The sequence below is a fragment of the Chaetodon auriga genome, chromosome 11 (assembly GCF_051107435.1).
Source record: "Chaetodon auriga isolate fChaAug3 chromosome 11, fChaAug3.hap1, whole genome shotgun sequence".
Taxonomy (NCBI): Eukaryota; Metazoa; Chordata; class Actinopteri; order Chaetodontiformes; family Chaetodontidae; genus Chaetodon; species Chaetodon auriga.
Genome location: NC_135084.1, coordinates 24142947 through 24155476, shown reverse-complemented (window position 1 = coordinate 24155476; position 12530 = coordinate 24142947). Strand labels below are relative to the sequence as shown.

Sequence of the window (12530 nt, the reverse complement as noted above, 5' to 3'; positions counted from 1 at the left end):
GCGTTATCAGAAAAGACACGAGCTGATCAATCAGCAGCTTCTGACCGTCAATCAATAATAGGTGTCATTATTAAGCAATTTAAGTTATATTCAGTCTAATTTAAAAACGGTGACGTCACAGATTAGAACGAGGCTTAGCGGATTGTGACGTCATACCTATCGAGATCGTCAATGAAAGATGAGGGGTCACTCTGGTCCGGTTTCTCTATGCGCCGATGAGTGCTAAACTATTTCTGTATTTATTAAGGAATTAAGTAATTTAAAACATTTAAGTATTAAACTTTAATACAAACGAATTCAAACAAAGAAGTAAGAAACGTAAGGTAACGTTTCATGAATGACATCATCTGTCTTTATCACAGCAGCTCTAACGGCATTGAACTGCAAAGATCTTAACTTTTATTTTGAAAATACAGACCAGAGTGAAGGTGTAACAGCTTCATTTTACTTGTTTCTATCAGTTTTCATGAACTCGTTCTCTGTTCAATCTTATACACATAAACATAAACAAACATGAATATCCAGTCATTTATCTTTTCTGATTAAAATACACAATAATGAGGAAGAAGTCCCTCTACAATTGAACGACATATAATTAGTTATATTTTTTAGGATTTATTCAAATATATGGTCATTTTCACAATTTTTTCTTTAAATATTTATATTAGAAATACAATCCAAATGGAATATATATATATATGTGTGTGTGTGCGTGTGTGTGTGTGTGTGTGTGTGTGTGTGTGTGTGTGTGTGTGTCTCATCTCAACACCCTCTTTTTCTGGATCTTTCAGCAATATGTTGCTTCATAATTATTATTAATAATAATACATTATTCTTATATAGCGCTTTTCAGGACACTCAAAGACGCTAATTACTTGAATCTAACAATAATGTATACAATATAATACAGATAAGTAGCCTGCATTACTTTTTATAGTTCATTTAATGTTTTTTTAGATGATTCAATAATGCTAATAAATGTTTTATTTACAATTCTGCTTTGTTAACATGAATTATTATTGGTTTATTGTCGATAAATATGAATTATTACTAGCAGCTGTGATGTTATTAGTGTGATCATCGGTTATTAGTGCAGTCGGTCCTCTGTCTCTCTCTCTGGTCCCAGGAAACGGATCAGAGTGAGTCCTCTTCTCCTGCCTCCTCTCTCTGCTCCTCATAGTAACGGTCACCTGCAGAAACACACCGGGACTCACCGAGCTCACACCGACGACAGACCGACCCCCTGCCGTCTCTAGGACACCGACCCCTGCCGCCGGCCTCTCTGCTGCTGACCAAACCCGATCTATCGATACCGGGATCGATCGACTCTGATGTCCGCCGCGGTGGATCAGAACCGGCGCGTGGCCTGCGGCGGGATCAGAGGCACCGGAGCAGCGAGTGATGACATCAGCGTGTGAAAGTCCCGATCCTCCGCGCGTGAGCTGATCGATCATTAACAGGTTAACTCATCTACTTATTGCAGCACTCAGAGCCTGAGTTCATGATTGATTGGTCTGATCAGCTGATCGGTTCCAGCCCCTGCTCATCAATACATTAGAATAATTGATTGTTGATCAGTTCTGATTAGCTCTTTTACTTGAACATTGGAATTAATCGTCTGAAACGGATCAATTGACCTGTCACCAACTGAAAACTGATTAGTTGCTGATCAGCCTCTTGTACAGTCTGAACAGTGAAAACAAAAGCTGACAGTATCGATCACAGAGAAATTGATCAACAATTGATCTCCTCAAACTTATTTATCAGTTAGTTTATCTATCTATCCGTAATGAAAGTTGATTGATATTCTATCAGCAGCAGGTAACAGATCAATAGTATTAATGACACACAGAGAGAAAGACAACATTTAGCTCCTCTAATGATACCTGTCGCTGTTTAGCATGTTAGCTGTTAGCATGTTAGTTTCAAAGCTCACCTGAGGATGATGGAAGCTGTTGTTGAGCCAGCAGTGGTTAGGTTAGCTTAGCTTAGCTTAGCTTAGCATAAAGACAGGGAGCAGCTCGCCTGGCTCTGTGAACACTTCCCTCATTAATAGGCTGTAACTCGTTTGTTTGAACCTGAACAAAAGCTGAAGGTTAAAACAGGAAGTTGCAGCTTCAGGAGGTTTATGTCCTGGAACTATTTGTTGGTGACCCGCCAGGCGCAGTGACTTCCCCTGTCTTGTTGGGGCAATGAGGTTGCCAGGCAACCAGTGTAGACGCCGTGCTGGGCGGATGAATACACAATTTCTCTGAATAGTCCCAGCACCTCAGGCGTAGCAACAGTAACCAAGAGAGGCGGGGCTTAGTGGTGATTGATTGATGTGCTCTCTGTAGGCAGACGCTCATTGGCTGGTAACAAAACCACTTCTTAATAAAGTGACGTCTGTTAATATTAAAAGTAACTTCTGTTGAAGGATCATTGAAGTCATTCTGAAAATCTGAATCATTACAAGTTTACAAGACTATTACAGGAATATTCTTCAAGGTTTAACATATTTCTGGAAACAAAATAAATACATTTCATTCATTTCTCACATAATTATCGTTGTTACTGACTTCTTTTAAATCACAGTGACAATGTTTCGCTTTGTCAAAACTAATGATTAATGAGAGAATAAAGAAACATTTCACATGTTTTTCCTTTTGTTTGCTTATATTTTCTTTGTGCACTTCACCAGTGATTAACATCCTGCAGTACAGGTAGCTAACGAGGCTACATCTCCAAAGTGAGCGCTAAACAGCTGCCATGATGTATAATGATGTCTGATACACAGGGGCGGAGAAAAGCTTCATGGGAGCTGTAGTTTTTGAATTGCTAACAAACTAATGACAGAGTGAGTGATTCTGGAGAATCACACCTTACCTTCTTGGCCTGTTGCTGATTGGCTGGAATACTGTTGTGTGCCCAATGACAGCCTGTAATGAGTCATAGAAGTTAGCCAAACAGAGCCTAGACAGGAAGTAATGTCAGGACTTTGGCACAACTAATGGGGACGTCACGTGAAACCAACCAATGGGACAGTTCGGTTCAGTACTTGCTTTTTACCAGAAGAGGTCAGATTTTGGGTTTCTTGGAGATCTCATTCAGTTTCTGACTGTTTTTCTCTCCATGTTTCTCCAGGTGTTCCAGTGCTCCCAGTCCTGTCCAGGATGCTGCCGGCCTCCATCCAGATCACAGGGGAGATGCTGTCGGCGGCCGAGGTTCAGGACATCTGTGAGAGTCTGAAGGAGGACAGTGTCCGCCTGCTGTCAGTCCGCGGCTGCCAGCTCTCCGATCGAGACTTTGGACGCGTCTGCCGCAGCGTCGCAGAGTCGCGTTCGCTCGCTCAGCTCAACCTCAACCTGGGCGTCGTCTCCAGCATCAGCCGGACGCGACACCTGGCTGACGCCCTGAAGACCAACCGATCCCTACAGACCCTGTTGTAAGTAGAGAACAGAGAGGTGTTCGTTTGCCGTTTCTAGAAGACCTAAAAACTCTTTGATTCACCTGATTGGCTGCTAATACAAGTGCTGACAGACCAAATAACATACTGATGAATCCTAATGGTTCAGGTTACCTCCATGATCTAAACAATGCGATTACTTTGTAAGAATCTGTTCCCACCCCCTCCAGTCTCCATGGCAGCCCGCTATTGGATGCCGGCCTGGTGACGTTGAACTCCGCCCTGTCGACCCACCCAGCGCTGGTCTGTCTGGATCTTGGAGACTGCATGCTGGGAGACGAGGCGCTGGGTCTGATCTGTGGGATGCTGCCGCCCGATGGAGCAAAGTCAGGTACAAACACTGGTAACACAGGTAGAGACCTCAAATCTACACGTGCTGACAACAATACCTTCAGGTGAGTCTGAGTCTAAGACTTGTGGTCTGAATTTCAGCTGTCAGACCTGAAGACCTGAACCTGCTCAGCTCTCTGGTCTGACTCACTCACCTCTGAAGATCTCCTGGTCTTCAGGACTGCCAGAAGCTCAGTTAATAAATCGATTTAATAAAAGAAAGATGAGATGTGATGGAATGAGAAACTGGAGACCATTTTTTCACACTGGTTATATAAATCAGATGTGTCTGATTCAGACTATAAGGCAGCAGCAGGTTTGATGAAACGTCTGCAGTTTGAAGGAAGTGGACGTTATTCAATAAAGCTCAGAGGACATTTTGTCTCCTGGGACTTTGTTATTTCAGGCTCAGATAACCTGAATTCATCAGCTCAGGCGTCCACATGCTGCCTGTCACCACATGCTGAAGCATTCAGGAGGATTTAAATCTTCACTTTCAGATCAACACAACAAGGACTGAATTTTCCACAGAAGCAAATCAGATTTGAACCTTGTAAGCAACTCAACAGCTTATTGTGAAATTTATCTTCCACTAAATTCACAAAATGTGTTGCTCTGTTATAAATATATTAAATTCAAAGGCCCAATACTCAAAAACGGGATTAAAATAAGTCAAATTCATCTGGAATGTAATCGATCAGATCTCTGTTCAGGCACAAATGAACTTGTAAAGGATCACATCATCAGTGAATAACTGATCCCTGATGTAGAGAATTCAAACTGTTCTTGAACAGGATTCAACAACAAAATTCAGACATGGAAGTTAAAGTTACAGTCAGTCTATAGAATGTCCTGACATGTCATGTGATGTCTGCAGGTCTGAGGGAGCTCACTCTGAGCGCTAATCCAGCAATCAGCTCCAAAGGCTGGGCTCGACTGGCCATCGCTGTGGCTCACAGCTCCCAGCTCCGAGTACTCAACCTGGACTACAATCCACTTGGTATCAGCACCACCACACTACTGCTACACACTGCTTCACTGCTAGACACTGTACCAGAAAACCAGTCAAATCAAATAAATGACATTTAAAAGTGATGCTGCGGTTAGAATATAAAACATGAGAAGTCACCTCCCCTTTAAAAAGCAAGATAAAGATAAACTGTTACTGTTTAAAAATGATTCATTCTGGAAGATTAGAAAATTACATTTCACTAAAATAACACTTGATAAAATAACTGTTAGCTTAGCATAATTAGATGTTTCTCATGATAAACTGTATGCTACTATTGCATGCAAGCATGCTGCTATGCTAATGCTACTAACTGTGAAACACACAGATTTCTCCATATATGCAAACAGAACATGTATTCACAGAGATTCAGCTTCTGCTACCTTGTGATGCCACAGTGACTTCCTGTTTACACATCTGATTGCTCTTCAGTGATGTTTCCCAGCAGCAGATTCACACATCCTAAAGTCTGTAGCAGCTGAGACGTTTGTTAACTGGATTTATTGAAATCAGTTGTTTGAAATCAGTTCTGAGAACTGAGGAGGGACTTTCTGTTCAGACTGAAGGATTCATGAGGAGCTGCTGCTCGTGGTTCTGAATCATCTGCTTCTGTTACAAGGTGACCAGATCGCAGGGATGCTGGCGGTTGCAGTAGCGTCCAGCAGAACCCTGGAGGTGCTGGACCTGGAAGGAACTGGACTGACCAACCAATCAGCACAGGTCGGCAATCACTGTTCAGTCCTCCCCTTCTTCTGCTTCTCTTCTTCCTTTTCTATGTTTCTTCTTCTTCTGTTTGGTCACTGTCACTGTTCTCAGGTAGGCATCAGTCTCGTCCTCAGTCATTCAGCTGTGTGTCCAGCAGGTGGAGACGTTGACCTGAATGTCCTACAACACTGATAACATGTTAATGTTTCTGAGGAAATGCACCTGACCCTGACTCTTCACTCTTCGCTTCAACCTGATCCCAGCTCATTGAACTGACTGGTGTCATGAAGCTGTTTCCCTTCGTTTACTGATCAGCTGTGAAAGTGCTCATGTGACAGAGGGCTAGTTATTCATGACAAATATCATCAGTTCCATTCAATTCAATTCAGTTTTATCTATAAAGCACTAAATCACAACAGACGTTGCCTCAGGATACTTTCCATATAGAGCCTGTTTTCATCCTCTCTGCTGCTCAAGAAGAGCTTTTTATCCCCTTTTAGCTCCTGGTTTTGGTTCTGCAGCACATTTCCAGTCTGGTTGAGTTTCCATCAAACCTTAAACCTGCTCTGATGCTCTAGTTCATTCTGTGAGATGTGAATACAGTCTGTTAGTTCTCCATCAGTGAAACAAAATATTTAAATGTTTGCTCCAATGAAACAGGAATTTTAGCCACATTTCTGATTCTTATGTGTATAGAAGGTGTCTTTTTATTTATTTATTGTGATCTGATCTGTTGACCTGAGGATGGTGCTGCAGAGGAATTTGTCTTTCAAATGTAAAGAGAGCAGGAAGGAGATCAGGAGAGGATGTTCTTCAAGAGCTCGTCAAAGATTTCACAGATTCTTTTTGATGGAGTTAAAGCGCCTTCAACATACGTTCTGTAATAACAACTTATGGAATGACTGTGAAAGGAAAGATTTCAGTTTCAGTGTCAGTTGTAGAGATGAAACGGTTAGTCGATTGGTAAAACAATCAATAGACAGTATCAATAACATGATAAATACATAAAAAAGTGAAAAACACAGTTAAAGAGCCCCATTTGATGGCAAAACGGTAGTCAACAACTAAAAAGGTGGTCCTCACTGGACTGAAGGACAGAAATGGTGGTCTCAGGTGGTCCTCACTGTATTGAAGAACTGATCTGGTGGACTCAAGTCGTGTTATTAAGGTCGAAAGCTGAGCAGCAGAACAGACCTGACAGTAATGTGCTGAGATTAACTTATCTGTGAAAGCCTCTCTGCTGGGATCTAATTGCAGTGACTTTATTTGTGAAGTCTGGCTGCACAGGGACAGAACTGTAAGAGATCTGGACTGTTTCAGAAACTACATAATGGTTTTACAGTTTCTGTCTACCAACTGGACAACCAATGTCTTTTCTACCAACAGCTAAATAAATGTATTACGCTAAATATTTATTTTGACAAAGCATTGTACCAAAACAGATCCTATTGGTTCCTAAGGAAGGTACTTCAGTACCATGTGACATCACAGCAGGGCGTGGTCACAGGTCTCAAATGTACTGTGGCCTTTAATGTTGAGCCATTTTGTATGAATAAGTTTTGTCTGATGTTTTTGTGTCCAGGTGTTCTTGGACATGGTGGAGAACTACCCCACCAGTCTGCGAGTTCTGGTCCTGGCGGAGAACGACATCAGTCCAGAGCTGCAGCAGCAGATCTGTGACCTGCTGTCTGAAGGAGAGGACGATGAGGACAGAGAGGCCCTACCCCTCCAGCCAGGTCCTGCCCCCAGCAGCGCCCTGCTGCCAATCAGAGACAAGTACCAGCCAATCAGAGACAAGTACCAGCCCCCCACCTGGCTCCCCCACAGCAGTAAGGGCTAAACACTCCCCCCTGTCCTCACCTCTCTGTCCCACCAAACTGTCCCACTGTACCCTCCACACTGGTCCCCCAAAGACAGCAAGTCCGGTTTGGACCATATAAAACCATTGCGGAACTGGGAAACTGGGTTTACTTTTCCAGTTTATTCTACTGGTTCTGTTTGTTATAAAGGCTCCACGATACAAGAGCTAAAGCTGGTTCTACTATCTCTGTTTACTCTACTGCTTTTATGAGTCCAGCTTCAGATCAGATCATGCTGGTTCCACTGGTAAAGGATATCATACTGGCTCTACTGGTACAGTTTATCCTATTGGTTGTACTGAAACAGAGTATCATGCTGGATCCAGTGGTGTAGTTTACCATACTGGTTTTACTGTTTTGGCTGAACTAATGCTGCGTTCATGTCAACCTGGTTCTGTCCCTGTCAACCCAGTATTAGCCTGGTTATCTCCCAGTTAAGCCCAGTATTAGCCTGTTTCTATCCCAGTTGAGCCCAGTATTAGCCTGGTTCTATCCCAGTTGAACCCAGTATTAGCTTGGTTCTATCCCAGCTGAGCCCAGTGTTAGCCTGGTCTGTCTCAGCTGACCCAGTTTTAGTCTGGTTCTGTCCCAGTTGAGCCCAGTATTAGCCTGGTTCTGTGGCGTTAGGTGTCCTCAGTGACAGTAGGAGGTTTTGTGTGAATAGAGGTGTAAGTGTGACTCTGATGAAACTGGTTTTAATCAGACCCAGGTAATGAAGAGTCTTCTGTATCCTGATGCTTAATAATGAATATTTAAAGAATGTACCTGTGGAGAAAGTGACATCATGCCGTGTTGAATTTTGGGTAATTGATATCATCATTTTGTTTCTACCGCCTTGTTGTGAGGATTGCGCTGATGTTTTCTTCCGGTAAAGGAACATTATTCATATCATCTGTCGCAAAATGTTAGTGTAGTATTTGAACCTGAACTCTGTAAACACTCAGACCTACAGAGCCCAGTGGAGGACAAAGTATTTGTTTTGAGGAGTTAATGGTACAGAGGTGACGTCGTGAGGGGCTAACGGGTTAGCATGTGCATGTAGCACAATATGTAATGAACACAGGATGAAAACAGACGCTGTGAAACATCAGTGAAGCAGTTATTTCTGGTAAAAAGATGACTAGGGAGCCCACTGAAGTCCTCAGCGGTAGCCTGTAAGTCCTGGAGCTCCTGTCTGTTATCCTGACTACACCTCAGCTCAAACACTGGCACCATCACGAGGCAGCGACATGCTGGAACAGGCTTGTTACTATGACAACCTAACTGCAGGATGCAGTGATCAGCTGCTGTGAGGACTGAACTGCATCCATATGTCAGAGTAACCAGGGTCTTTTCACCTCTGTGCTTTCAAATGTCTGTCACACATACAGATGATCTGATCTGCCAACAGTCGTAAAGCTTGACTGTGGAACAGAAATGTTTCTGCTTACAGTCATGAGTTACCACCTGTACTAAAGAAAAACATCTTCAGTCAGGCTTTTACATGAACCAGGTGTTTCCTCTCACCTGCTTCAGTGGCAGAAACCTTTGCCTGATACCACAGCAGCCTCACTGCTAAATCGAAAAATGACCACACCCTCGTTAAAAACAAAGCACAAATCAATGTTACAGTCTAAGAACAAACACTGAAGGCTGCAGACGCTCATCGAGCTCAGAGTCGTCCTCACATCAGCTGCTCCTCTGGTGTGTCTCCGTGGGTCTGTCTGGTGACTGATGAGCCAACCTGTACGCAGGAAACAGGTGACACCAACTTCACAGCGACACGCAGTGCAATCATGATAACAAATCATTTATCCAATCAAGAAGCTGATTACACGAAACACTTTACCTGGGGTGTAACTCCTAAATACTCAATAAACAATCACATATCTGAATGTTTTTGAAAGCTTTGTTGTTTATGTGGTTAAATAAACGGGGTTAGTGCCACCTCACGGTTGTCGGGATGAAGAGTATAAACTCTTCATGAGGTCCTTGCAACTTTGAAACTGACACATGCTGACCATACTCAGTCCAAAAACGAGGTAACATTGGTTCAGTGTCCAGGTACGTGAGGGGAGGTAACTTTGTGCTTCTGCCTCTGGAGTCCAGTGGATGGATGGATAAACCTAGTGGATCTATGTTGTTTATCTCTCTTAGTTCGTCCAATTACTGTCGCTTGGCGTTGCAATTGTAAGCAGGTGACCGCTGTAGCAGGCATAGGTAACAGAGCGTGCTCCTCACAAGATGGCCCTCCCATCCCAATATGCAACACAACATGACGTACCTTCACATTCTCCATGGAACATCTGCTCTTCTTCTGTGGTTCCTCTGTGATTCCACAAAGCTGTGTGGTCTTAACATCTGGTTGGACCCTGGTTCTGGTGCTGGTCCAGGTCCAGAGCAAGTTACAGAACTGAATAGGTTCTCCTTCAGGGTCATACCAGCATTTGAAATGGCAAAATGAGGTGAAATGAGTTCACTTTAGTAGAATCACTGCCATCATTTCATCATCTCATGGGGTCAAAATAAAATCAAATTTCCCTCCATTTTGTTTACCATTTCATAGCTTATTAGCTGTGTGTCACTAGCCAAAAGTTCCTCTGTCAGAGTGTAAATTGCTGGTTTGCACACAGTCAGGACGGCCTCATGCTAACACAGCTTTTATTAAACCGTGGAGACTTACCGCTCCGTTAGTGCTAAAGCTAACCAGCCAGCTAACTGTTTCACCCTACAACTCTTTATTTAATGAAATGATGTGATGTACAAACAAAACAAACACAAACCCAGCTGGCTAACAAGTTAGCAGTAACAGTAGTTCACAAACTAGCCCCGCTCCCTACATCACCAAGCTCTAGCTCTGCCTTTCCACCAAGATGCACAAATTAATTTCCAGGTTCTGGTGTGAGCAGTTCTCTAAGCTTTAATAAACACCAGCAGTGGTGACAGCAGCTGCGTTAGCTCAAACGTCAAACATTAGAACGTAACTTCTAACTAGACTAAATCACGCGCTACTGACATTTTGAGATAGCATGAGCAGGAAATTCTAATTAACAGCTGCTGATTTATAACAGTTTGTCAGTGAAGGCATCATTATGTGCTTGTGATGACGTTACAATTCCTCCAATGATGGAGCACCATTACATTAGTCTGTGTTGTACTTGATGGTTTTGTGAGGGGAAATGATGTTTTCAGGAAGTGAAGACGTCATTTTCTGTGACAGTATTTTGGTTTGTTTGGACTTTTATGTCAGAATAGTCTAGCTGAACCAAACATCAACACAGCTTCTTTAATAAACTAACTCAAACTAACTGGTTTTACGTATCATTCGGTTTGCAACTGAACTTCAGAGAAAACGTACGTACAGCTCATGCAACAGACCACTGATCTTTGGACATTAAGGCCTGGTATTTGAGTCTATGAGCTTGGCCTCTGGGAGCTTACTTCATGTCAAAACAAACAGCCTCTCTACATTCATGCTGTTTTGTTTTTAGGACTTACTATATTTTCAATCAAGAAAGAGGTGTGGATGAAGGGAAATAGCACTAACAAACTTGCTAAGGGTCAGCTAGCAAAATTAGATTAGCTTGATTGCCAATGGAGCAATTAGTCTTCACAGTGTATTAAAAGCTGCATTTAGCATGATGCCCTCCTGTCTTCTGTGAGTAAACCCTGTCTCTGATGGCACGCAGATAAGCGTCCTCCATTTCGTACAAGACAATTTGCTATTGATCACTGTTTTTTTGTGTTTAAAGTTGAACTTGACACAAAAAATGACTTCACCCCTTTGAGTGAATCCACTGATCGCAGTGATTTCGTAGTAATGAATTTGCTTTGTCATGAAACCCAGTGTTTTTAAATGTTGACTGAGTATTTATGATGGCACTTACAGTTTCTTTAAATGAAACAGACAACAAAGACTAAAACTTCTGATTTTACATGTTTTGTCAATGTAGCAGAGTAGAAATCATGTAAATATTTCAATATTTTCCGGATCAGTTTTCAGATTGATTTCCTTTAAAGGAATAGTTCAATATTCAGTGAAATCTACTTGTCTTTCTTGTCTAAAGTTGAATGTTTCGATTGATTCCACTCTCATGGCTGTATAGTTATTATAGCTATTGCCAGGTTAGCTTAGCTTAGCATAAAGTCTGAATGCAGGCTGTACTGAAACCAATGGCTGTCCGGTGGAAGGAAATCAATCTAAAACTGATTAATAATTTGGAAAATGATCGAGAAGATATGAAGTCGTAGAATTGATGATCTTAAAACAGGCAGACTTGGTGGTCTGGTCCTTCAAATCTTGTGTGAAGATCTAAACATGTCGTTCTTTAACCCTACAGACTCCAGCCCCCAGATGGTCTTGCTGACATCAGGTCTAGGTGAGAGCTTATTGGCTGAGACTGAGATGTGACCCCTCCCACAAACACATCCACTTCCTTCTTAACATATTTTCACTTTATTCTTTTTATTTGTTTGGTTTGAATGTTCCCAGTTTCTTTCCCTGCACTGCACTTCTCTGGGTTGTCAGATCACCTGATAGCTAGCAGCCAATCACATGCCCTGCATGGTTTAGCACCTGTTTGTATAGACTAGAACAGAGTAAGTGGCGGCACAAATCTTAACACACCAAGTGACTTTTCGACAGGTGTTTGTTCAGCAGGTGTACAGCGTGTTTCTGATGAATGTACGTTCTGCTAAGTTGGTTTGTTCTGCTGTTCTGATGTCACAAGAATAAAACTGTTTACAGCTTCGTAAGAACCAATGACTCCGATTCGTCATTCGCTGCTAGTTAGCGAGCTAGCACTGCTAAGAATGTTAGCTCAGGCAGTTCTGATACAGTCTATCTCCACATTTATACACAACCTCTGTTTCACATAATGTTTAATGTTTAATTACTAAAGTACTGTGCTTAAGGACAATTTTCTGATACTTAACTATTTCCATTTTATGCTACTTTTACCTCCACTAAATCTCAGAGGGAAATACTGTTTCTTTAACTGCATTTATCTTCATTAATATTCAGATTTTTAACACAAAATAAAATCAACAATTAAATGTTGACGTATAATTAAAGGTTAAGACAAAACTTTATTGATTGCTTTATTGGGGAAATTCACAAGTTACCCAGCAGTACATAAACTCATTAAATGCTAATCTTTACTGAGCTGGTTAAAGTCTGAGGCAGAGCTAATGCTAAACACCC

The 12530-nt window shown here is 42.1% G+C and overlaps 1 protein-coding gene across 1 annotated transcript; it reads left to right on the top strand.

Moving 5' to 3' along the window:
* Positions 1-1136: 1136 nt before the first annotated feature.
* Positions 1137-12080, top strand: lrrc73 (leucine rich repeat containing 73). The gene is made up of 7 exons (XM_076743731.1): positions 1137-1460; positions 3124-3424; positions 3616-3776; positions 4653-4775; positions 5404-5504; positions 7072-7318; positions 11668-12080. The coding sequence occupies exons 2-7, from the start codon at positions 3153-3155 to the stop codon at positions 11736-11738; spliced, it is 975 nt and encodes a 324-aa protein (XP_076599846.1). The 5' UTR covers positions 1137-1460; positions 3124-3152; the 3' UTR covers positions 11739-12080.
* Positions 12081-12530: the final 450 nt, after the last annotated feature.

Bases quoted from the DNA above. Each gene is read 5' to 3' on its own strand.
- lrrc73 (XM_076743731.1), top strand. From the start codon at position 3,153: ATGCTGCCGGCCTCCATCCAGATCACAGGGGAGATGCTGTCGGCGGCC. The intron at 3,425-3,615 runs GTAAGTAGAGAA...CACCCCCTCCAG, and splicing joins CGATCCCTACAGACCCTGTT to TCTCCATGGCAGCCCGCTAT. The intron at 3,777-4,652 runs GTACAAACACTG...TGATGTCTGCAG, and splicing joins GCCCGATGGAGCAAAGTCAG to GTCTGAGGGAGCTCACTCTG.